General features: G+C 41.0%; 1 protein-coding gene and 1 long non-coding RNA gene across 2 annotated transcripts; both read right to left on the bottom strand.

The window, feature by feature from the left end:
• Positions 1-1,115: 1,115 nt before the first annotated feature.
• Positions 1,116-3,759, bottom strand: LOC124276506 (galactose-3-O-sulfotransferase 2-like). Its single transcript, XM_046712137.1, has 3 exons — positions 3,734-3,759; positions 1,987-3,038; positions 1,116-1,129 (listed from the first exon to the last, which is right to left on the bottom strand). Exons 1-3 carry the CDS (start codon positions 3,757-3,759, stop codon positions 1,116-1,118), a joined length of 1,092 nt encoding a protein of 363 aa, XP_046568093.1.
• Positions 3,760-6,891: 3,132 nt separating this feature from the next.
• LOC124276515 lies at positions 6,892-24,141 on the bottom strand. The gene is made up of 3 exons (XR_006898551.1): positions 24,126-24,141; positions 18,348-18,353; positions 6,892-6,998 (listed from the first exon to the last, which is right to left on the bottom strand). It is a non-coding gene; the product is annotated as an uncharacterized LOC124276515 (long non-coding RNA).
• Positions 24,142-25,366: the final 1,225 nt, after the last annotated feature.

Raw genomic sequence — 25,366 nt, forward strand, 5'->3', positions numbered from 1 at the left:
CATTAGCCCAGCTTACCACAAAGCCACTGATATGAAATATACTACGGAATATCACATAAATGCATTAGCCCAGCTTACCACAAAGCTATTGATATGGAATATATTGTGGAATTTCACATAAATGCATTAGCCCAGCTTACCACAAAGCTATTGATATGGAATATATTGTGGAATTTCACATAAATGCATTAGCCCAGCTTACCACAAAGCCATTTATATGGAATATATTGTGGAATTTCACATAAATGCATTAGTTCAGCTTACCACAAAGCCATTGATATGGAATATATTGTGGAATTTCACATAAATGCATTAATCTAGCTTACCACAAAGCCGTTGAAATGGAATATTTTGTGGAATTTCACATTAATTCATTAGCCCAGCTTACCACAAAGCCATTGATATGGAATATTTTGAGGAATTTCACATTAATGCATTAACCCAGCTTGCCACAAAGCCATTGATATGGAATATATTGAGGAATTGCACATTAATTCATTAGTCCAGCTTACCACAAAGCCATTGATATGGAATATTTTGAGGAATTTCACATTAATGCATTAACCCAGCTTGCCACAAAGCCATTGATATGGAATATATTGAGGAATTGCACATTAATTCATTAACCCAGCTTGCCACAAAGCCATTGATATGGAATATATTTTTCAAAACATAACCGAACCGGGTTTTTTTGTGTGACGAACGTTATAACCACTTGGTTACGCATTGCCAGCCGCTTTCCAACGTAAAACGTGCCTGCTGTTGCAATCGTTACAAATATCAATACATGAACATGTATATCAATACAATGCTTCTTGTGTAGTGTGCCTGACGCAAGGTGGCGAGTATACCTGTCTGTCTACCTTTGAGGTTACCATCCACAATGGGATGCGATGACAGATGTGATGCTTCGTGTTTTATTTTCCTTTTCTTTTTAAACATTTTTTTTAGTTTAAGTTGAGGTTGTTGTTTTTTAAATATGCTTTAAGAATTGTAAAAACATCTTGCATACTGTCCACGTTTGCAGGTTTGAGTTAGGGTTTAAAAGATGCAAAAACAAGTGAAAGAATGTTACTGGGTGCAGCGTTATGCATCAGTAAAGACACTTACGCATCTTATACATGCAAGCCTGAAAATACAAACACAAATAATCATATTAAAATAAACAATATTGCAGACAAATGAAATATGATCACCAAATATTTATTTCATCCTATTTCTTTATAGCTTTGTTATAAATTACAAAGTAAAACATTTTACTTGACATTTTATTCATACCTACATCTGTGATTTCGAAAGGTATAACCTAATATTCTTAACATCTTTACACATCGAGAGCACATTGTGTTATCCAAACAAACAAAGAATCAAGTCTTGAAACTAAAACGGTCTTCTCCATTACATGCCATGAAGGTCCGGTTAGAACTGGTCTTCAGCAACCCATGGCTCGCTGACTTGGTTGACACATGTCATCGTCTACTAATTGCCTAGATCGATGGTCGCTGAAGACCCGGGTTCGATTCCCCACATGGGTATAATGTGTGAAGCTCATTTCTGGTGTCCCCTTCCGTGATATTGCTGGAGTATTGCTAAAAGCGGAGTAAACCTAAACTCACTTCAAGCGATCCAAATACAGCAAATTACGCAGACTGCAATAATCTGAGTGCGCACGCATTCAGTCTGTCTGTTCCACTGTTGACGTAGCGGGATTATAGCATTTTCATGCACCCTTTCTTGGGACTGGGTCTTGTTTGTGAGTTGGAAAGCTATAGTAATTCTGGCAATGTACTGTGTTGAAACAATCAGAAAATGACAACAGGAACACCAAGGATCGAAAAAGTGCTTAGACAAGGTATTTAACATTTGCCCCATACCGCTTCAGTCGTTCTTTATGCTTTTTTCGAATCAAATCCACAAACGGTAACTCATGTAAATGCAACAAATCGCAATCGTTACGGGTAACATTAAAGTTACCATGCCACTCACTGGCGCGAAATGTTAAATGTTTGTCCGCAGTTTTGCTCTGACAAAAGTTTGTGGTCTTCGTGTTAATGCTTTCAAAGTATTGCACCTCATCGTTAAACGTTGGCCCTTCTGCAGCAATACGTTTGTTGAATTTTGCCAGGAAATGATCATACAGAATATAATCAAGAGCAAGGTATGGTTTTAGTTGGTCAGGGATATTTTCCATTGTAACAGACTTATGCGGGTGTGCATTTACTTTCAAGAACAGAATGTCTTCCATTGGCCATTTCAACATTCTTCGCATGAGCACCAGTGATTCGTAGAACATATCGGCTACAATGACAAGGTCGAACTCTTTGTCAAGTAGTTTAAGATGATTCATAAATTTGGGAATGTTTTTGTAGTGCCGTAAAGGAAAACCAAAGTCTCTGGCCATCTTATTATTTGTCTGAGAAAGACCACCTGCCCCGAGTTCATACGCTCCGGGGTCGTTGATGTAGGTTTCAAAAGGATCCGGTCCTTTGATTTCCATCATTTCTTTAAAATGATACACATTACGATAAAAATTAAATGCCGAGTGCATTCTTTGGAAAGGTTCTCGTACAATAGCAAAATACACAGTGTCCGACGGCAGAAAGCCAGCAATGAGTTGATGGTTGTAACGATGGAGATGATTACACAGAATGTCGTAGCCAGATGAGGTCACAGGAGGGATCAATGTTAGACGTTGCCTTTGATCTCTCAAATCCACATAGGTATCATTGAAGGGGAGGACAAAATTCAGGTTTCTTTTATTTCCAAATCTGTAAAATATGTTCATCATAGTGGAACTGGCACATTTGTGGACTTTCAAGAACGCAATATGGCGTACCTCGGATGAGTGATTAGGCAAAATGGAAGGACTCTGGGTAGTTTGGTTGTATCCATAAGCTGGTGAACGTCCAGGATCATCTGAAAACTCCTGCTGGCAGTGTATGTCCTCGACCCGCAGCTTGCTCTGTCCGCTGTACACTTTGTAGCCAATGTGCATCATTGACAGGACTGTGGCCACTGCAATGGCCGTGAGCAACCCTCTGAAACATAACAACAGCATCAGCTACAGCTGTATCATGTTTAAGACGCCTTGAATGGTTTAACTCAGATGATCAGTTGACACGATAGTTTAGCATCATTTAGTAACTATGTGTGTACAAATGTCACTCTTGTGAGCTTTTGTTGGGTGTTTTTTGTTTTGTTTCTTTTGCTTATTCTTTTCTTCTTTTTTTTCTTTTTAAAAAAAATTGTTTTGTGGGGAGGGGTGTGTGTTGTTGTTTGTTTTTATCTGCTTTGGGCGGTATTGTAATTACATCAAAGTGTATTAGCTCAAGGTTCATTTTGGTGAAACCCAAGAGGACGGACAATTCAATATGCTGACAATTCAAAAACACAATCAAGACGGACCAACGCCCATTGGTTTCTGGTACGCCTAAGCCAGGCAGTCTACCATAGATGATAGCAGACCCATGCACATACCCCACTTCAACAACACTTGCCAGTGCAAAGTTATAATATTGTTTTCAAAATGTTGTCACATCCGTTTAAAGATAATAAATAATTAGTGACATTTTTAAGGATGCATATACATGTATATCCTTGCACCACTGGATGGTCGATTAAGAATTATAAAGTTTTAAAAGTTTTATTCCAGTTGGAATGTCAGTCATCTTAGCTTGTGAAGTTATACTATAAACAAATTCATTTGGTCATCGCAGAGGAATTTCACTCTTACCTGCATGTCAAGAAGTATATTCGCATGATGTAATCTTCATGTGATGACTTGGTGGCTGAAACAGGAACGACGCTATATTACAGCACAATGTTGGTTGGTTGGTTGGTTGGTTGGTGTTTAACGTCGAGCTCAGCAGTATTCCAGCTATATGACGGCGGTCTGTAAATAATCGAGTCTGGACCAGACAATCCTGTCATCAACAGCATGAGCATCGAGCTACGCAATTGGGATACGATGGCATGTGTCCACCAAGTCAGCGAACCTGACCATCCCATCCCGTTAGTCGCCTCGACAAGCATGGGTTACTGAAGATCGATTCTAACCCGGATCTTTACGGGTTAAAGCACAATGTAACGTCGACAATTTTTTTGCTGCTTTTCGTTATTATTGATATAGAAGTATTTCTAAATCAAGCTAATGATCCAAAGACGGAACCACCAATACATACACAGTCATGAACTCATTCAATGATTCAATACGAAATAAATACATGAAAAAATCAAACATTTTGATTAGCCAGTGTTAAGGTTATCGTGTTTTATATGTTTCTCATCTCCACCTGGACCGTTGGCGTAGTCCAGTGGTTAAAGCGTTCGCTCGTCACGTCGGAGGCCCGGGTTCGATTCTTCACATGGTACAATGTGTAAAGCCCATTTCTGGTGTCCCCCGCCATGATATTGCTGCAATGTTGCTAAAAGCGGCGTAAAACTAAACACATTTCATCCAAGAGGGCGGGCGAAAAACAATACCAAAAAAAATATAGAAAAAAATGTTTTTGACATTAATTGTAATAGTTGGTAATAGCCTTTACACACGCGATATAGATCGCGTCGCTTTGCAGCAATTCTTTAATAATGTAAACGAAGAAAGATCAAGCTGACATGGGGGTTTTGTGAGTGAGTGGGTGAGTGAGTTAAGAGTTTTAGTCACATCAGCAGTAATACAACCATGACTAAAACAAGTTATACATTAATGACACATAAACCCAGAATGTAAAATACACGAAAGACAGAAAAAACAACTAGAAAATCACAGATAGGGCCTATAGATGTATAACTAGCATGTAAATCTAAAACAGGACATAAATATTCACAGCGTCGAGAACAATTGAAAAATAAGAAAACTTAATATTATTTCACGTCGAAATGACAATTCAGGACAAACGGGAGATAGGTGAGTGAGTGAGTTTAGTTTTACACCGCATATTCCAGCAATATCACGGCGGGGGACACCAGAAATTGGCTTCACACGTTGTGCCCATGTGGGGAATCGAACCTGGGTCTTCGGCGCCCCTAACCACTAAGCTACCCCACCGCCCCTGGGAGATTGGTAATGTAATAATATCGACAGACTAAAGGATCGGAAAAGGACAGTAATATTCACTGAATACGTAATTTCTGTTGGTAATTACTTGACAGATACGCGATACATAACCGATCAATGTGGGTATGCGCTTCCTTTAACGCCGCATTTCGCAATAGTTCAGGTACTAGTCAGTAGCCTTTGTTCAGACAATCCAGTGATTGATATTAGGTTGACTCGTCATCAACCAAGACATCGAGTCTGGACCAGATAACCCAGTGATTGATATTAGGTCCACACCGTCAGGGTATGTTGACACGTAATCAACCAAGACATCGAGTCTGGACCAGACAAGCCAGTGATTGACACTGTGAGCCGCGGTCCAAGCTGTCAGGTAGGTGGACACGTCATCAATCAAGAACTCGAGTCTGGACCACACAATCTAGTGATTGACACTGTGAGCCGCGGTCCAAGCTGTCAGGTAGGTGGACACGTCATCAACCAAGCCTCAGTCTGGACCACACAATCCATGATTGACACTGTGACAAGCGTCAGGTGGACACAATCAACCAAGAACTCGAGATCCAGTGATTGATACCAGACAATCCAGTTGACGTCATCAATCAAGAACTCGAGTCTGAACCAGACAATGCAGTGATTGACACTGTGAGCCGCGGTCCAAGCTGTCAGGTAGGTGGACACGTCATCAATCAAGACTTGAGTCTGGACCAGACAATCCAGTGATTGATATTGTGTCCACACCGTCAGGGTATGTTGACACGTCATCAATCAAGAACTCGAGTCTGGACCAGACAATCCAGTGGTTGACACTGTGAGCCACGGTCCAAGCTGCCAGGTAGGTGGACACGTCATCGATCAAGACTCGAGTCTGACTGCCCGATCTATTAATCGCCTCTTAGTGAGTGAGTGAGTATGGTTTCACGCCGCTTTTAGCAATATTCCAGCAATATCACGGCGGGGGACACCAGAAAAGGGCTTCAAACATTACACCCGTGTGGGGAATCGAACCCGGGTCTTCGGCGTGACGAGCCAACGCTTTAACCACCAGGCTACCCCACCGCCCTTGACTCCTGGACGACACCAGACAAAATACATGTACACAGCACCTGCCTGATGAACCTTTGGAGACACATGGTCAACCGAAGTCCACAGTTTGACTCCTGGACTGACTGACTGAGTTTGGTTTTACGCCACTTTTAGCAATATTCCAGCAACATCACGGCGGGGGGACAGAAATGGGCTTCACGCATTATACCCATGTGAGAATTGGTTTAAACATATTTATTTCCAAAAGAGAAACCGGATTGGTAAACAAGCAGTATGGTGCTTATATGAATACCGCTCCGGAATACAGATATATTATAGATATAATAATCGTACGGAGAAAAACATGATATTAACAAACGATAAACAATAGCTTTCTGGAAATGTAACAATCATAAACTGTAACATAGCCGCTTTTAACGTTAGAACCATTAGTGTCGGAAAATACTTAATAGTAAGTGCAATTTCGTTTTTTATATTACAACACAAATCTGCCTGACAGTACAATGAAAGAATGGATAGATTCTAATAATTCAACATTACCTTTAGTAGATCCATGAGAGTGGCCGTATAGTATTTATTTGATGTCATATCCTTTAGTATAGAAGTGCATTTTATGTCTTATGCATTTTATGTCTTATGTCAGTGTAATTAACGCACGAAAAGAAATAGTGAATTGGATATTCGTAACAGTAGCCACAAGAACAAGAGGGATTTGAAGATATAAATCGTTGATATTTATGTGCGTTTAAATCGCTGCAACCGAGCCTGAGGCGTGAATGGATAATCTGACAGAATCTTGTTCCAAAGCTTAAATTGAAGTAATTTTGACTATTATTATTATTTGACCCATTAATCTGTTTCTTAAAACTACCCAAAGTAGCCGTTTCTCTATAATCTCTATAATGTGAGAATTCGAACCTGGGTCTTCGGAGAGAGGAGCGATCGCTTTAACCACTAGGCTACCCCATGGCCCCTCAAGAGATTAAAGAAGAATTGTGTGAATGTATGTTTCGGATATATCAGTGCGTTTGGGTCTGTCACAATAATATTCGCTAAAAACAATTATAACAAAGCATAGATGAAACACTCTAAAAGTGATATCTTACCTTAAACACGTTATCCTCTCCTCTGACAGACTGTTCCTTTATCCTCAGTGACAGACGTACGCGTTTGTATATTATAGTCTGTGTGATTCAATGAGAAGAGCTTTCAAGTTTTCTTTGAGATGCGTTCGATTGCTCATTGTATATGAAACAACTATCGTTACACCGTGCAATAACTGTGCTTGTAAGTTTCAAACGATTTGACGTAGTGGCTTTGATACTGTAAGCAGGGCTCGTAACAATATCTCGTTACCGTGACGCACCTGTCACATTGACCGTAGTTTGCTCAGAGAGAATTGTCATAACTTTAGTGTATCATACACCCTCCGGTCGTTTAATATGCGGTACGGAGCATATTGCTCTGAATATTTCACCCTTTAACATATTGGATATCAGTTATTGTCCATTTGTGATTAGGGCCACTTTCCTCAATATTGATGTATTTCAACTGAAAGTTTGATATTTTTAGGTTTAGCAGTTTGGAAGATAGCGACCCTGAAAAGAATTATACTGGTGTTCGCTCTTCTTAATTTGTTTTATCATAGTCACGGCACGAAAGCACCACATATCGTTAAATTGGACAGAGAATGCTTTAAACTTAATACATTAGCGAGGGGTATCGTCTAGCTTGTGGCAATAGGGAAGATCTAGTCTTCGCTTCTTTGTAACTTCATCACAATGGACTATTTGATGACAGAAATGTCTTGCTTTACATTTAGCATCTTGACAAATAAAATATATTCCTAGATGATATTTATATATAGATTGTGTTTGTACTATAACGTCTATACAACACTCTGCCATGTACATCCGTGAAGATCCGGGGTAGGTCTTCAGCAACCCATGCTTGCCACAAAAGGCGACAATGCTTGTCTTAAAAGGCGACTAACGGGATCGGGTGGTCAGGCTCACTGACTTGGTTGACACATGTCATCGGTTCCCAATTGCGTAGATCGATATTCATGCTGTTGATCACTGGATTGTCTGGTCCAGACTCGATTATTTACAGACCGCCGCCATATAGCTGGAATATTGCTGAGTGAGGCGTAAAACTGAACTCACTCACTCACTCTACCATGTACGTAGAGGGTGGGGTTCCAGGAATATTGCTGAGTGTGGCGTTGAAGAACAAACAAACAAACCTAACAAACAGAGGTCCCGACTACCATCCGACTTAACAATCCCCGAGCAATATTGTAGGAGGCTTGCCGAAATTTTAGCGTTTATTATATACATTTTCCACAAAGCAGTGAGACAGTAACAGTAATCCACACTAGTTCTTTAGTGAATATTAATATATTTTGTATATAATCTGATACGTCGATGTTTGACGGAATTACTAACCCCTGTTTAATAGCTCCAGCACATATTAGGCTGAGTATCTTCTATCAAGTGTTTCCAAATTTACCCAGTTAATGCAAGATTTCTAATAAAAGTCTGGCAAAGTGTGTGTACCACACTGTGAGTGAAGGGTGTATTTGTAGCAATTTTGTACACACATTTTTTTAAAATTATGCTTATAAATTACGGGAAGGGTGTGGTGGGGGGGTCATTGATATTGTACCTGACATGCCTCGTCATCACCCCACCCCGCCCCGCCCTGCCCCCAAGCCATAGGCACCCATGAAGGGCCACCTCCTCGTGGTGGGTGCTGGGTCACGCTAAGCGCCCTTCAACCCCCCGTTGTGGACCCGGGGGGATATTAGGTCCACCAACCCGTTTGCCGTGGGTTGCGCCCCTGTGTCGGTGGAGGACGGGATTCTGGTGGTTGAGGGCAAGGGCTCCAGGAACAGCATTCCTTTGCCCAATACACCACTTCGACCCTTACTTCACCTAGACGGGTGGTTGAACTGGCCCGGTTCAACCAATCGGCTGGTCATGCCAAGCCCTGTGTATGTATATTTTGATACACACGTTTTAGACACTTTGGAAAATGTTTTCTGAAATGACTTGGCTTCATGTTTATGTTTTTGAATTTGAAAATATTTCACTTTTGTAATTTGCCTCGAGTACTATACCCAGAAGGCGGTGGCTCATGGGCCAATCTGGTGGAAAAATTAATCTTTTAGTTTTTCTGCTTGAGTATATCATCCGAGTATCCTTGGTGCTACAAGTTGGAGGCCCACTTGTGTTTAGCATTGTCCTTGTGATACTCCGTGGTGGGTGGGGAGCTCGGATGATGAACCATTAAAAACTAACCATGGCATACGAAACCCCCCTTAAAAAAACAAAACGTCCACTTGACACTGATCCAGATAACGAACAACGACTGTCCACATCCATTGATTACTGGCCACGTTTTCTCGTGATTGAGACTCAAGATAGCACAAGACTAAAATTGAACCCTTTTGCAATACAGAAAGGCATACAAGGCATTGCCGGTGACGTTAAAAATATCAAACGTTTACGTTCAGGTGCATTACTTGTTGAGTGCAGCAAAAGATCGCAGGCTAATAACCTGATGTCAACTGAAACATTCGTCGGCATTCCAGTGTCAGTCTCTCCTCATAGAACACTGAACACCAGCAAAGGAATCATCAGAGATAGAGATCGATTGTTTGCTGACATGTCTGAACTTGATATTGTTTCCGAAATGAAAGATCAAGGGGTCACATACGTTAAGCGTTTTACAACACGTAAAACCAGGAAACCATTCAGACTAATACGTACCTGTTTTCGTTTTCCTCTCCAAATGCTCCCAGATCAGTAAAGGCAGGTTATTGTCACATTAATGTCGACACCTACATACCTAATCCTTTAAGGGTGTTTTAAATGCCAGAAGTTTGGTCATGGGGTTAGTACTTGCACATTGTCTGTTTGTGTGTGCACTGTGTGTGAGAAGACACATACAACAGAAAGATTGTGACAGTGACTTTAAGAAATGTACCAACTGTGCAGGCAATCACTCATCATTCTCAAAGATTGTCCGATCTGGAAACAGCAGATGGAGATCAATAAGATCAAGTTCACCCAAAACATTAGTTTTACTGATGCCAAAAAGCTTGTCTTACGATCTGAAATTAAGGAATCCTATGCATCCATAGCCAAAACATCGTCTGATTCAACTCCTCCACTAACCAAATCGTCTGTGAGCTGTCAGACGAATTTAACCTGGCTCACAACCGATTCTCCTCAGATTTTGTCACCTGCTATGTCTACTCCTCAGATTTTGGCACCTGCAATATCTACACAAACTGCAGAACCACTTCCTGGTGCGCCCCAAGTCCGATCAGACCCATCTCGTGACCGTGGCACCTCTTCTCAGTCAACTCAACGGTCTCAATCAACGTCAAAGGTTCAACCAATCGTTAACAACAAAGGCAAATCGAAGCCAGATTCAAAGAAACAAAGTGGCAGAGCCCCCAAGGGGTCAGATGATAAAATCAAGTTATTTAACAAATACGGATCACTTGAGGACATGGACGTGTCCGAAAACGTCCATTCTAGGGCACATAGCTTGGTAGATCCCCAATTAATCCGCCTCCAAGATAGGTCTATCTACCAATATCGTGCAGTGGAACTGTAGAGGACTCCGGACAAATTTTAATGAACTACAGCTATTACTCCAGGATTTAACGCCATCAGCGTTCTGTCTGCAAGAGACATATCTGAAACAGACGGATATTTTTAACTTGCGTCAGTTTGAAGCCTATAGTTATTTTTCCCCTCCAGGTGATAGAGCCACTGGAGGTTCTACTATCCTTATTCGACAGAATGTAATTCACAGCCCTGTTACTCTTAACACTAATCTCCAAGCTGTTGCAGTGCGACTTACTCTGGGTGTAGCATTTACATTGTGCTCTCTGTATATCCCACCTTCATCGACACTTCAGCTGACTGATCTTCAATCACTCTATGACCAACTCCCAAAGCCATGTGTTATCATGGGTGACCTAAACGGTCACAACCCACTCTGGGGCAGTACTACCACTAATACTGAAGGTAAAATAATTGAAGACTTCATTTCCAATAATGACCTGTGCATATTTAATGCTGATTCAAGCACCTATCTCCATCCTGCAACTGGCACTTATTCTTCTTTGGATTTATCTCTTGCAGATTCACACCTCCTGAATGAATTTGATTGGTCTGTTCATAATGACCTTTGTGGAAGTGACCACTTCCCAACTATTCTTTCAGAAATAACTCCATCTGGTTCTCCTTCGTACACGAGATGGAACTTTTCGAAGGCTAACTGGTCTTCGTTTCAAACTAACTGTAAATCGAAACTGCAACCTGATTGTTTCAGTGATATAACTGATCCCATTCAGACTTTTTCTGATGTTTTAAATGAAATAGCTGATGAGTGTATACCAAAGTCCTCTACGACTCCACATGTACGAAAACCATGGTTTAATACAGATTGTAGACAAGCCAGAAAAGCGAGGAAAAAGGCCGAGCGTTATTTCCGCCATCATCCAACTGTCCATAACTTAAATAAATTTAAAATACTCAATGCAAAGGCGCGTCGTACCTTTAAACAAAACAAACGACAATCTTGGAGAAATTATGTCTCCAAAATTAATTCACGCACGCCAATGTCTAAGGTTTGGAACATGGTTCAGCGAATAAAAGGCAAAGGTTCAAAATCAGCTGTACACCATCTTAAAGATGGTGATAACTTGATAACTGATAAATCTGACATTGCAAATAAAATTGGCGAAACCCTTGCCAAAAATTCATCATCGGCAAATTATGTCCCTGAGTTTCAGAAATACCAGAAACAACAGGAAACGACTAAACTTAATTTCGAATCAAATAACGGTGAAGATTATAATGAAGTGTTTTCATTAGATGAGCTACATACTGCTCTTGAGCAAGCTCATGACACTGCAGCGGGTGATGACAATATACATTACCAGCTACTGAAACACTTACCGGAACCATGTCTGATGACACTTTTAGATATATTTGACAAAATATGGACGTCTGGAGAATTTCCTCCTTCATGGCGTAATGCCATTGTAGTCCCAATACCAAAACCTGGCAAGGATCATACAGATCCGTCTAATTACAGACCGATCTCTCTAACTAGCTGTGTTTGTAAAACCATGGAACGTATGGTGAATAATAGATTAACTTGGTATCTTGAAACCAATAACCTTATAACCAATATTCAATGTGGTTTCAGGAAAAATCGTAGTACCATTGATCATTTGGTACGCTTGGAATCCTTTGTTAAGAATGCTATAGTAAGTAAACAACATGCTGTATCAATTTTCTTTGATCTTGAGAAAGCTTATGATACGACCTGGAAGCATGGCATTTTGAGGGATTTACATGACTTTTGGTTTGCGAGGCCGTTTGCCTCTCTTTTATATCACGGTTTTGAAAGACAGACAATTTCAAGTCCGAGTGGGTTCAACCCTGTCTGATCATTACAATCAGGATCAGGGTGTCCCTCAAAGGCAGTATTTTGTCTGTCACTTTATTTAGTATCAAGATTAACAGTTTATCCAAGGTTTTAAACGATTCCATTGATGGATCACTTTTGTGGATGATTTTAATATTTCTTGTCGTGGTAAAATATGCATACTATTGAACGGCAATTGCAGTTGTGTTTAAATAAAATAAATAAATGGTGTCTTGAAAACGGTTTTAAATTTTCTAAATCCAAAACTAATTGTCTACACTTTTGTAGAAAATATAAACCGCATAAAGATCCAGAACTATCTTTAAATGGCACTCCTATCAAAGTTGTTAAGGAGGCCAAATTCTTGGGTCTAATTTTCGACTCCCATTTAACTTTTTTGCCACATATTAAATCACTTAAAGCCAAATGCCTGAAGGCACTCGATTTGTTGAAAGTTGTTTCCAACTCAAAGTGGGGAGGGGATCAAGCTACCCTCCTCCACCTATATCGATCATTGGTCCGCTCGAAACTTGATTATGGCTCCATCGTATATGGTGGAGCCTGCAAAAGCAACCTAAAACTACTTGATTCTGTCCACCACCAAGGCCTAAGACTTTGTCTTGGGTCCTTTAGAACCTCTCCTATTGATAGTCTATATGTTGAAGCAGATGAGCCCTCTCTAACACAACGCCGTATAAAATTAACTTTACAGTATATTACAAAACTTTATTCCAATGAGTCAAACCCTGCATATAACTGTGTCTTTAATCCACTATATGAAGATCTGTATAACAAGAAGCCTTCTCTTGTTCCGCCTCTTGGTATAAGATTGAAACCTTTCCTTTCTGATGCTGGCATTGAGCTAGAACATATAGCTCCTTCCCGTTTTCTTTCTTCTCCGCCTTGGCAATTGGTTAGGCCTGAAGTTGACCTTACATTAACTACATTTAAAAAATCAGAAACAAATGAATTACAGTATAAACAAGAATTTAGTCAATTAAGAAATAAATATAATACATATAAATCCTTATTTACAGATGGGTCCAAGGATGGTGGCGCAGTGGCATGTGCCACTGTCATTGGATCCAGAACAATATCATCTCGACTACCAAATAACAGCTCTATTTTCACAGCAGAAGCAAACACCATCTTAACAGCTCTTAAATATATTAATAAACACCGTAAATATAAACAATATATCATATTTTCAGGTTCTCTTTCGTGTCTTCAGGCTATTAAAAATCTTTCTTGTAAACATCAACTTTTATTAGAAATTATTGAATTGTACAATGAACTTGCTACTGGCCAATGCGATATCGTCTTTTGTTGGTTACCCAGCCACGTTGGCATTTCTGGGAATACAATGGCCGATCTTGCTGCTAAGGCAGCACTCAACAAATCTGTGACACCACTTCTAATTCCATACTCTGATTACAAAGCCAGCACTAGACCATACATCCGCGATCTAATGCAGAAGAAGTGGGATACCCAAGTAGGTATTAATAAATTACATGCAATAAAACCCTACATTGGTTACACCTACTTGGGTTGTCAGTCCAGATTTGAAGAGGTCATTATGCGGAGATGTCGCATTGGCCATACTAGATATACTCATGAATATTTGCTTAAAGGCGAAGATCCTCCGTTTTGCATCCCTTGTGATGAAAGAATCACAGTCAAGCATGTCTTGCTTGACTGCATTGAATATTCCATCACAAGGGATATCTATTTCAAATCCAAAACTCTGAAGGATCTTTTTAATAATATCAGTTCTCATTTAGTTATTGCATTTTTAAAAGAATTAGATTTGTTGAATGAATTGTAAATAGATAAATATTTTATAATTGGTAGTTTAATTGAGCAGCTGGGATTGTTAGTGGCTGTATCCTCAAAGGGGGTTGAAGCACTGTAAAATTATTGTCCTCCTGAGGGGGTACGTAAGTCCCAAAACATTCAAACTAAATTTAAACATACCATTAGTTTTAATCGTAGAATATGTGTTATTTTAACTTATGGCTAATTTGTCTAAACTTGCTGACGGCTGAAGGGATGGTGTAAATCCAGCTAGGGTCCATGCAGGAAGCAAATGTACTGTAAGTCCCCATGGTCCCTAGTATGGTGATCTACCTTCAGTCGTTAGCAATCTACAGCCTGTTTTTATATTGTATTGTCTTCATAAATAAAATAGTTTTACATGTTCATGCTAGTTTTAGACTCCATCTGTGATACTCTAGTTATTTTACAGTCCTTCGCTGACTGATTCTTTAGCAACTTTAATTTATTATTTGTCTAAAACATTTCTCGTCACTATATGGCTGAAATATTGCCGATGTGACGTTAAATATTAACTCACTCACTCACTCACCCAAGCCATAAATTATTAACGGTCCCTTATCATTTTGAAATGATCTCAGATTAGGTTTAATCATATTCTGTGATACTCTAGTTGTCATACTGTCCTTCGATGACAGCTTTCTAAAAAGTATAAATGTATCTATTCTCAGTATATGTCGTCACGCTGACTGATGTGACGTAAAATACCTAACTCACTCACTCTGAGGTCTATGAATAAACTTTGACATAGCTTTAATGTGAATTAAATGATGTAGGACAGTGGAGACAAAGTTATCAACAACCAATGTAATGCTGAAATCAAAAATTATAAGTATAAGCCATCCATTTTGTCTGGTGTCGTCGAGGAGTCAAACTGTGGACTTGACCATGTGTCTCCAACGCTTCATCAGGCAGGTGCTATATATCAATATACCCCCACTGACAAAATGTAACTATGGTCAGTATTTAAAAATCATATTGATCAAATACTACCCGGGTTAGAATTGATCTTCAGCAACCCATGGTTATGGTAAGAGGCGACTAACGGGATCGGGTGGTCAGGCTCGCTGACTTGGTTGACACATGTCAACCCGTGTTCGATTCCCCACATGAGCACAATGTGTGAAGCCCATTTCTGGTGTTCCCCGCCGTGATATTGCTGGAATATTGCTTAAAGCGGCGTAAAACTAATCTCAGTCACTCACACACTGACCCTTTATTGACAGGGGTGACAACGTAGATCGCGTCATCTCTTGAGCGTGAAGACTTATCCAAGGGAGATAACCACAACAGCGTTGTTTGGCATGTGCAAAATCGGCCTTAAAATATACTGTTGAAGTTACTTAAAGGGCTCGTAAACAAAACGACATCGTGTGTGTGACACAAAAGACTTAACTAAAGGTTGCTTCTGTCGAATGTTGAATATTGATGAAATTGGTGTCTATAAAATCCTCGTTTTACTGGTGGAACAACTAAAATCATAAAGTCGTATTTAAAATGATGACGAAAGTAATTGAAACGCTCCTACAATATTTCTCCTGGGTCCACATTTTCAGGGTTGACGTTCGTTACTTGTTTCGGTACAATGGAGATGTGCGACCTCAGGTTGTTCATGAAACTACCTATAGTCTGCCATGCACTATTTATGTTGCTACAACATATAAGGGCGGTGGGGCAGCCTAGTGGTTAAAGCGTTTGCTCGTCACGCCGAATACCCGGGTTCGATTCTCTACATGGGCACAATGTGTGAAGCCGATTTCTGGTATCCCCCGCAGTGATATTGCGGGAATATTGCTAAAAGCGGTGTAAAACTAAACTCACTCACTCACTATTACAACAGATAAAGGACATTTGTGTTTTCGTGTAAAAATACATGTTTTTCTCATCGCGTGACCAAGCAACCCTTACATTTTAAAGGTATGCAAACTTTGTCAGGTCAAGAATTGAAACAAATCTCAAATATTAGACAATATCAGAAATTATCTTTAAGTTTCGTTCACCATAAGATATCAGCAAATATTGAGCAGTGAAACTCCTGTAGCTGATTGGAGGTTTAAAGACTGTCCGTCACAACAAAGGTGTCTTACATTTTGTAGGCGGCGGGTAGCCTAGTGGTTAAAGCGTTCGCTCGTCACGCAAAACCTGGGTTCTATTCCCCGCATGGGTACAATGTGTGAAGCCCATTTCTGGTGCCCCCCTCTGGAATATGATATTGCTGGAATATGAAAAATAGACAATGCAAAAGTAAATCATATTCAACATATCTGTAATTCGTGACCAGTCTCCCCACTTTGTGTGAGGCTACTGCAAGACACCCGGTGTCTACAGATTCATGTAACCTGTTATTAACGTAGACAACATACATAACCCACACGTCAATAGGAAGCTGCTGATGGGCAGGAGAACAGTTTGTTTACACTATCCCAAGTGTAAGTAAAGAGGGTCTACAAGAACTGCATCAGTTTACCGAAGATTGATACGGGACACGTTCTCTTGCTACAGCTTGTGTATCGTAACACATATGTTGTGTTGCTTGTTCCTATCTACTGGGGCGGTGGGGTAGCCTTGTGGTTAAAGCGTTGGCTCGTCACGCCGAAGACCCGGGTTCGATTCCCCGCATGGGCACAATGTGTGAAGCCTATTTCTGGTGTCCCTCGGCGTGATATTGCTGGAATATTGCTAAAAGCGGCGTTAAACCATACTCACTCACTCACACCTATCTACTGGGGCGGTGGGGTAGACGTGTGGTTAAAGCGTTCGCTCGTCACGCCAAAGATGGGTACAATGTGGTACTGCTGGCTTATCTGATTAATGCGAGTACCCTGTTGTAAATCTTAATCTACTGATGTGCTACGTATCATAACAGTACTGTTCAAGTGCAAAGGTAAAATAATAATATTTCGTTAGGGTATATAGACAGCTAAAACACAAAACTCATTCCATTTTACCACCACTGAACTATCGTTCTCAGAGATGTGGTATCTGTTAGTTAACGATAGATATCTTGACATTGTTTAACAGCGAGTTAGGGTATATGGTTCAACGTCATTTTGCACAATATCCAGCTATATGATTATATATCTTATCTTCAGAGGAGAAGACCTGGGATCGAATCCCCACATGGTGACATTGTGTGAAGCTCATTTTTGGTGTCCCCCGCCGTGATATTGCTGGAATATTGCTAAAAGCGGCGTAAAACCAAACTCACTCACTCACTCACTCTTCAGAGGAAGGCCATAGGTATGGTGTTCACAAACCAAGGATCATTATCTAGAAGATCCAGATAGTAAAACCCATGACCATCGAATCCAAGCATGACTCTGAAAGATTGTAACTCTGTAACGTGTGGCCTTAAGGTCAGATTCTAGCATTGGATGCGTGGGAATAATTACATAATGATACGAAATCTCAACTTATCACATAATCATGATACCAAGCCCTCGCAAAAAGGTAAACATAGCCTGCCCTAATTATGCCACCCGTCACAAACTCATGCAAAGGCAGGTTAATTGTTCATAGGGCAACATATGGAACAATTTGCATGTCTATAAGACATATACGGATGGAAACGTCTTATTTATTGTATAACACAATGTTTCTAGGCCACTTCTTGCCCCTTCTTCAGGTCATTGAGTCAGCAGGCAGTAGATGGGGCAATCACATGAAGAAAGGGCAAGAAGTGGCCCAGAAACGTTGTGTTATACAATAAATAAGACGTTGCCATCCAAACACTTGTCTTATATATTCACCAACATCCACATGCCTCTCAAGAATCTCAATTTACATGTCAATAAGCTTTATTTGTGATGACACAGACGTACATTTCCTCCCTTTAAAACAAACCCGACGCAAGAACAGAACACAGGAAGCATAACTTTGAAAAGATAAAAAGGAGCGATCCTGTTTTCTCAATGTACATGTGCGAAGGGCTGTTACGCAAAGGGAGGCAATCCACCGGAAGCTGTGAAGAGCCTGGCAGCAGTGGTGATGACAGGCTGGTATGTTCATCCCATTGTCGGTGTGCACATTATATCCTTAACATAGACAATGGCGTCAATAGACCACCGCTGGGGAGATGGTGTGACGAGCTTCACCTGTAAAGACTGAACGGATGCACTGAGGTAAATGCACCTATGGGGTGAAGGTAGTTCATATTTAAAAATTGTTTAAGGAAGAGGAAAGGAACACTTTTTTAACTGTTTGAAAAGTTCAGATTCCAGCTCCAGCATTTTGTTGACAAACATCGCATGTGCACTGGGAATGTATACTCAACAAAAACGTTAAGGACACACACACACACACACACACACACACACACACACACACACACACACTCTCTCTCTCTCTCTCTCTCTCTCTCTCTCTCTCTCTCTCTCTCTCTCTCTCTCTCTCTCACACACACACACACTCTCACTCACACACACTCTCACTCACACACACACACACACTATTTAAGTATTATGTTGATCATAATATGTACTATTAAATACTTTAATATTGAAAATTGGGGCTGCCCTTACCTTTTTGTTTAGTATATTTGGTCTATTACGTCAGGGTGTGGTGGGATAGCCTAGTGGATAAAGCGTTTGCTCGTCACGCCGGAGGCCCGGGTTCGATTCCCCACATGGGTACAATGAGTGAAGCCAATTTCTCATGTCCACCACCATGATATTGCTCGAATTTTGCTAAAAGCGGCGTAAACTTAAAACTCATACACTCACTGTTACGTCCGATTATGGCGTTTGGGTGTATCAGGTCTGTTCGTTATGTCCCGTAATATCTCGTCAATTCCCGCCTATGTGGTTCATAGTCCTCAGTTACTTTGATACACAATCACATAGATTGTTTTCAAATTACACAGAACCACGCACCTGAGATTTTCAAATGTTTAAATCTCTTGAAAATGAATAAATAATTATCCATTTTTGAATCTTACCCGGGAACATCCGCGCTAGAGTTGGTCTTCAGTAACCCATGCTTGTCGTAAGAGGCGACTAGCGGAATCGGGTGGTCAGGCTCGCTGACTTGATTGACACATGGCATCGTATCCCATTTGTGTAGATTGATGCTCATGCTGTTGATCACTGGCTTGGTCCAGACTCGAATATTTACAGACCGCCGCCATAGAGCTGGAATATTGCTGAGTGCAACAACAAACCAACCAACAAACCAAGCAACCATATTGAAATTGCTTGAGAATAGTTGAATATAAACCGTCAGCACCAGCATACAGCCAGCCTCCATCACTCCCGGAGACTCCATCTAGCGCAAAAGGCAAACAGGTTTGAATTCTTCAATTCTTGATAATCTGTAAAGGAGGCCATGTTTAAATTCCTCGACAATCTGTAGGACTCTTATGTTTGTATCCCTGCAAATTCATGTGTACACTCCTTGAGGATCGGTACAGGAATTCCATGAGTAGTTCCTTGACAAGCGGTAACAGAAGCTCTTTACTTGATTTTTTGTGACTCTTTAAAGGAAGCAAGTGATCATTTTCTTGCGAACCATTAAAATATATCATGTGTATATTTTTTGAGAATCAGTAGAATTTCACCCGAATTAGTTGTCAAAATTTCTATATTTCAAAATACCAAACGTACTTATTGTATCACTGAAGTTATATCAAAACTCACTGACAGACTAAGGTCGTCGGAAGAGTGAGATCCGATTCAGTTCCAAATGCTCCTCTCCCAAAGCGGGGGCGGTGGGGTAGCCTAATGGTTAAAGCGTTGGCTCATCACGCCGAAGACCCGGGTTCGATTCCCCACATGGGCACAATGTGTGAAGCCCATTTCTGGTGTTCCCCGCCGTGATGTTGCTGGAATATTGCTAAAAGCGGCGTTAAACCAAACTCAGTCGGTCAGTCAGTCAGTCTCCCAAAGCGACCCTTGTGATACGGCTGTCATAATTCACGCAGTGTTACACAGGTGAAGGATAGCCCTCTCCCTAATATCGCTTCGTGAAACCATGTCCTCCCTTGCCAATTGTCTATGTGGAACGATACTACAGCATATCGTTGTGCTACGGTCCTCGTAAGTCACATTGTGGGAGCTAAGTTAATCTACGACCTCTTTGTGCATCAGAGTCCCAATCTACAAAGCGTTTGTAGCGCTACGACATTCGTTAGCCTGTGATAAACTACACAGTTACGACAGGTCGTAACGTTACGAACGTTTGATGGATCGGAACCCAGGGCCTAGATTTTCGAAGCTCTCTTAGCGCTAAGACAGTCGTAAGTGCCATACATTAACATTAACTTACGACTATCTTAGCAATAAGAGAGCTTCGAAAATCTAGGCCCTGGGACCTAAGTTGATCGTTACTCTCATACTTTAATGCAGACTTACGACTGTCGTAGCGCTACGATCGCTTTGAGGAACGGGGCCCTGGACCTAGATTTTCGAAGCTCTCTTAGCGTTAAGATAGTCGTAAGTGTCATACATTAACATTAACTTACGACTATCTTAGCGCTAAGAGAGCTTCGAAAATCTAGGCCCTGGTCACCAAAACAACGGTATTTGTAGAATATTCGGAAGTGTACTTTCTAATGTCCTCTTTGTATCGAGTGACTGAGTATGGTTGCAAGCCGCTCTACAGTATCTCATAAATATTCATATATTCCGGGCTTCACACAATTACCAGTTGGAAAAGAACCCGGGGTCTTCCGTCAGACATCCCAATATATAAACCATATTATTTTCCCTCTCGCCCAATTTTACTTTATGTATAGCTATAGCCTAATAACTAAGTTAAGAATTTACCCCGGTTCAGAATCTCCCATCTCTGGTGATCCTTTCCAATTTAAGAATAGTGTTACTTCTTTTTATCAAATTTATATATTTTCAAAGAGAGCGTTGGTCTACCTGGGGATTTTTTGGTATGAAAGCTGTAACACAGACTTACGAAAGTCGTAGCGCTACGATAGCTTCGTCAAACGGGGCCCAGGCATAATATCCTTGGAAATTACTCTGGATCATCAGGGATTTAGCATTGGGATTATCCAAATAACTTAGCATTGTGAAAGAACTAAATGCGACAATCAACCTTCTCTGTTCTTATATTGCTGAAACTTAATATCCAGTTCAAAGTTCTCAGTCACCGTAATTGAGTTGAAACCGTCCCCTGTTAAAGGTTTGGTCATCTCTCTCAGTTACTCGTATTTCCTGTACGGACAGTTTGGACGTATCGTATATCCCAAACAACAGGGGAGGCCAGGCTACCTGTCACTGGACACCACTCTTCATCATTCGGAATGGCTCGTGGTCGACTTTCACATGTAATATCTCGCATGGTAGGCCAGCTTAACTAACGGTCAAGTCTAACTTGTGTAAAGCACTCGCGTATCCCAAGTCCTACTGTGTCTATGCCACTCGGATCTACTCGGGTCCATTCGAGTCCACTTGGCATTTTCCGCTACAAGTACAATACTTCGCGCGTCAATGATACTACATGAATTCACTATAAACCACGTAACGTATGCCCCTCGGATCCACTCGGGTTCAATCGGGTCCACAGGGATGTTCCAGCATGATACTTCCAGCGTCTATGAGTGATGTATATTGGTTTATTTCTCTGTAAACCACGTCACCCTTATCCCGCAGCAAGTAGTTTTCATATAACATGTCAGTTTCGAGGACTGTTTATTCTTTGCTTAAATAAACACTGAAGAGAAAAGCAAACGAAGACACTGAAACTATCTGGGGCGCTGGGGTAGCCTAGTGGTTAGTGGTTTGCTCGTCACGCCGAAGACCCGGGTTCGACTCCCCACATAGGTACAATGTGTGAAGCCCATTTCTGGTGTCCCCCACCGTGATATTGCTGGAATATTGCTTTATGCGGCGTAAAACCAAACTCACTCACTCACTCACCCCAGACTGCTGTCAGAAAGTATTGCGTCATGTGATAGTCACATGCACGAATTCAGTTATAATATGGATTCCTGCCACCGTTCGCCAAGGTGCTACGTGCGACTGAGAAGAGCCGAGTGTGGTGGTTTGTATGTTCAAGGTAGTAGGGGCCAATCGATTACTTTCAATTAAACATGTTCTAGGTACTACGAATTACATAAATTACTTTTCAGAAACTTTTCTACGACGGTTTTGAATAGTAAGCAAAGTAATCAAAAAGATGTTAAGTTGACAATTTGTGTGTTTATTATTGGATAAAATCGTGCACTATAATCTCTTATACATGGTATGAAAGTGCAACGTATGTAGACAGACGTGGATCCGCCAGGATCTGCGAACAAGGATGGGCCAGTGGTACTACACTGTGTCGTTTGTGCTCCAGCATTCACACTGACTCGCAATGTTTCATTGATGAGTGAGTGAGTTTAGTTTTACGCCACTTTTAGCATTATTCCAGCAATATCACGGCGGGGGACGCCAGAAATGGCCTTCACACATTGTACTCATGTGGGGATTCGAACCCGGTTCTTCGGCGTGACGAGCGAATGCTTCAACCACTAGGCTACCCAACCGCCCTAATTCATTGATGACACACAGAAAAAAGTATATTCTGTGTTTGTTGAACTTCACACTGAGCAGTGTCCAAGCTTAGTAACCGCGTTCTGTGAACAATCGAGTCTGGTGCAGACAAACCAGTGACTGATATAATGAACAACGTCTCACTGGTCGGACACGCAGTCAACTTTCAATATACGTTCCTACATGGAATTATTTATGCTAAAAAGGATTGGTGAGAATGAAATTGGTTGACTATGCAATATGTTCTTTTTTGTAGTGATGTGAATGGAATGACCTTCAATACTGGATTAATCAAAACATACAGGAATTGCATCTGACAAAGTTCCTAGAACCACTATTAAACCATATAATTTTCTCTGCTAAAAGACACGTTTACATTTGCACTCTGAAAAAAAGGTATAAAAACTTTAATAATTTCTTAAAGTTTTTAAAGATACATTCAAAGTTCAAATATTTATTTCCAAATTAAAGAATGATTTTGATCAATTTTCAAAAAATTGGTCTCCATTATTCTCAGTATTTATGTGAGTGAGTTTAGTTTTACGCCACACTCAGCATGGCGGCGGTGTGTAAATAGTCAATCCAGTGACCAACAGCATGAGCATCGATCTACACAATTGGGATACGATGACATGTGTCCACCAAGTCAGCGAGCCTGACCACCCGATCCCGTTAGTCGCCTCTTACGACAAGCATGGGTTACTGAAGATCAATTCTAACCCGGATCTTCACCTGTCGGTTCAGGAAGAAAGGGGTGCCTTATGGCATCACGAGACGTAACGTGATCGTAACTGAGGGGATGAGGCAAGTGGTAGTAGCTTTCGCTCGTCACGCCGAAGGCCCGGGTTCAATTCCTTACATGGATACAATGTGTGAAGCCCATTTCCGGTGTTCCCCGACGTGATATTGCTGGAATATTGCGAAAAGCGGCATAAAACTAAATTCACTCACTCACTCACTGACAGAAAGTATATCCTTCGCTCATAAACGTTAGTTGGTTTATAGTCTTGTTTCGATGCAAACTAATCAGCCAATGGCGTTATGTATAGTGTTATGTTGGCACTACATCTCAACGAAGACCTATAAAACATAAAATTATGTACAGATGTTAATTATGCTTCAAAAGCGATTAACGCCAAGGTTTGTTACTGGCGCTCTTCATATACACTGACATAATGAGAAACCCCGTACCTCTAGAACCAATACCCCACCTTCTCCCTGCAATATAGTTATCTATTAGGTTAAACACAAATAATTCCACAAGGAGATAAGGATCTAGAGACATAGAGTATCTTGCTTCCAGGCTGGGATTAGAGAACGAGAAAATTATAAACTGCTAGAGCTCGGGATGAAGTGAGAGCGGAGCGGGCACCGAGGGGTGTTTTAGTAAACGGAGGCAGGGTCTGCAAGGGAGACTACTCCAGAGTATAACATATCTGATACCTGATACCTGGGCCCTTGTTAGACCGGACACCATGTGTCCGGAAACGTCACGATACGGACAATTACCTTTAAGAATGTCCCAGATGAAGGACAGCTGGTCTCTCGTGGAGTGAGTGAGTGAGTATGGTTTTACGCTTCCTTTAGCAATAGTCAAGCAATATTCACTGCGAGGGACACCAGAAATGGGCTTCACACATTGTACCAATGTGGGGAATCGAACCCGTCTCTTCAGCGTGACGAGCGAACGCCTTAACCACTAGGCTACCCCACCGTCCCGGTCTCTGATGGATGGAGCATTGTTAGGTAATGCTAATGTCAATGGGAGCGGTATCGAGGCGAGGTGTCATTCTGTAAAAGAATAAAGAGATCCGCTTCGACATAAAAAAAAGAGAGGAACGGTACAAGTAAACATTTCATTTAGATACAGGATATCGCTGAATAAAAATGCCAAATACAATCTGCTCCGCATTTAATCGAGGGCCCATCTTTGATCGCGCCTTATCGAGACATCTGAAGGAGGTGCAGTTGGGGACAAGGTAAGGGAAGTTCATCCCCAAGCAACACAATAGACAGTTGACGTGGGGTATACCCGCCCTTGTCGATAACACTATGTATGTAATGCATCCCGGATTTCCGAGTTAGAACAGGTCCTCGGCAACCTACGCATGTCGTAATTGAATGGATCAGATCGGGCTCGGTGACGTTGTGTCCCTGTAATGGCATGTAACAATAATCAATGGTTTGTCAGGTCACGTGTCTAGGTGAAGTTAAAGGAGAATACGAACGAAAACAAAACTTTTGATATATTGTGAAGGATATTCTAAAAGTCACATTCTGTGATTAAAATTGAACAAAAAGTTTGTAAAATAGCAATAAAAACACAAAAACGTACTCGTATTTCCGCCTATTACGGAAACACCCGACAGTTAATGAGCAGAGGGGATATCACGTGACATGACGTCATATGTGCCTGTTGCTGATGCTTCCTCTTTGATTTTACCTCACAACTTCATTTTTAATTGAAAATTTGGGAATATGTTTCTGA

Source organism: Haliotis rubra, unplaced genomic scaffold (genome assembly GCF_003918875.1).
Source record: "Haliotis rubra isolate DU_JTF1 unplaced genomic scaffold, ASM391887v1 Scf21, whole genome shotgun sequence".
Lineage (NCBI taxonomy): Eukaryota > Metazoa > Mollusca > Gastropoda > Lepetellida > Haliotidae > Haliotis > Haliotis rubra.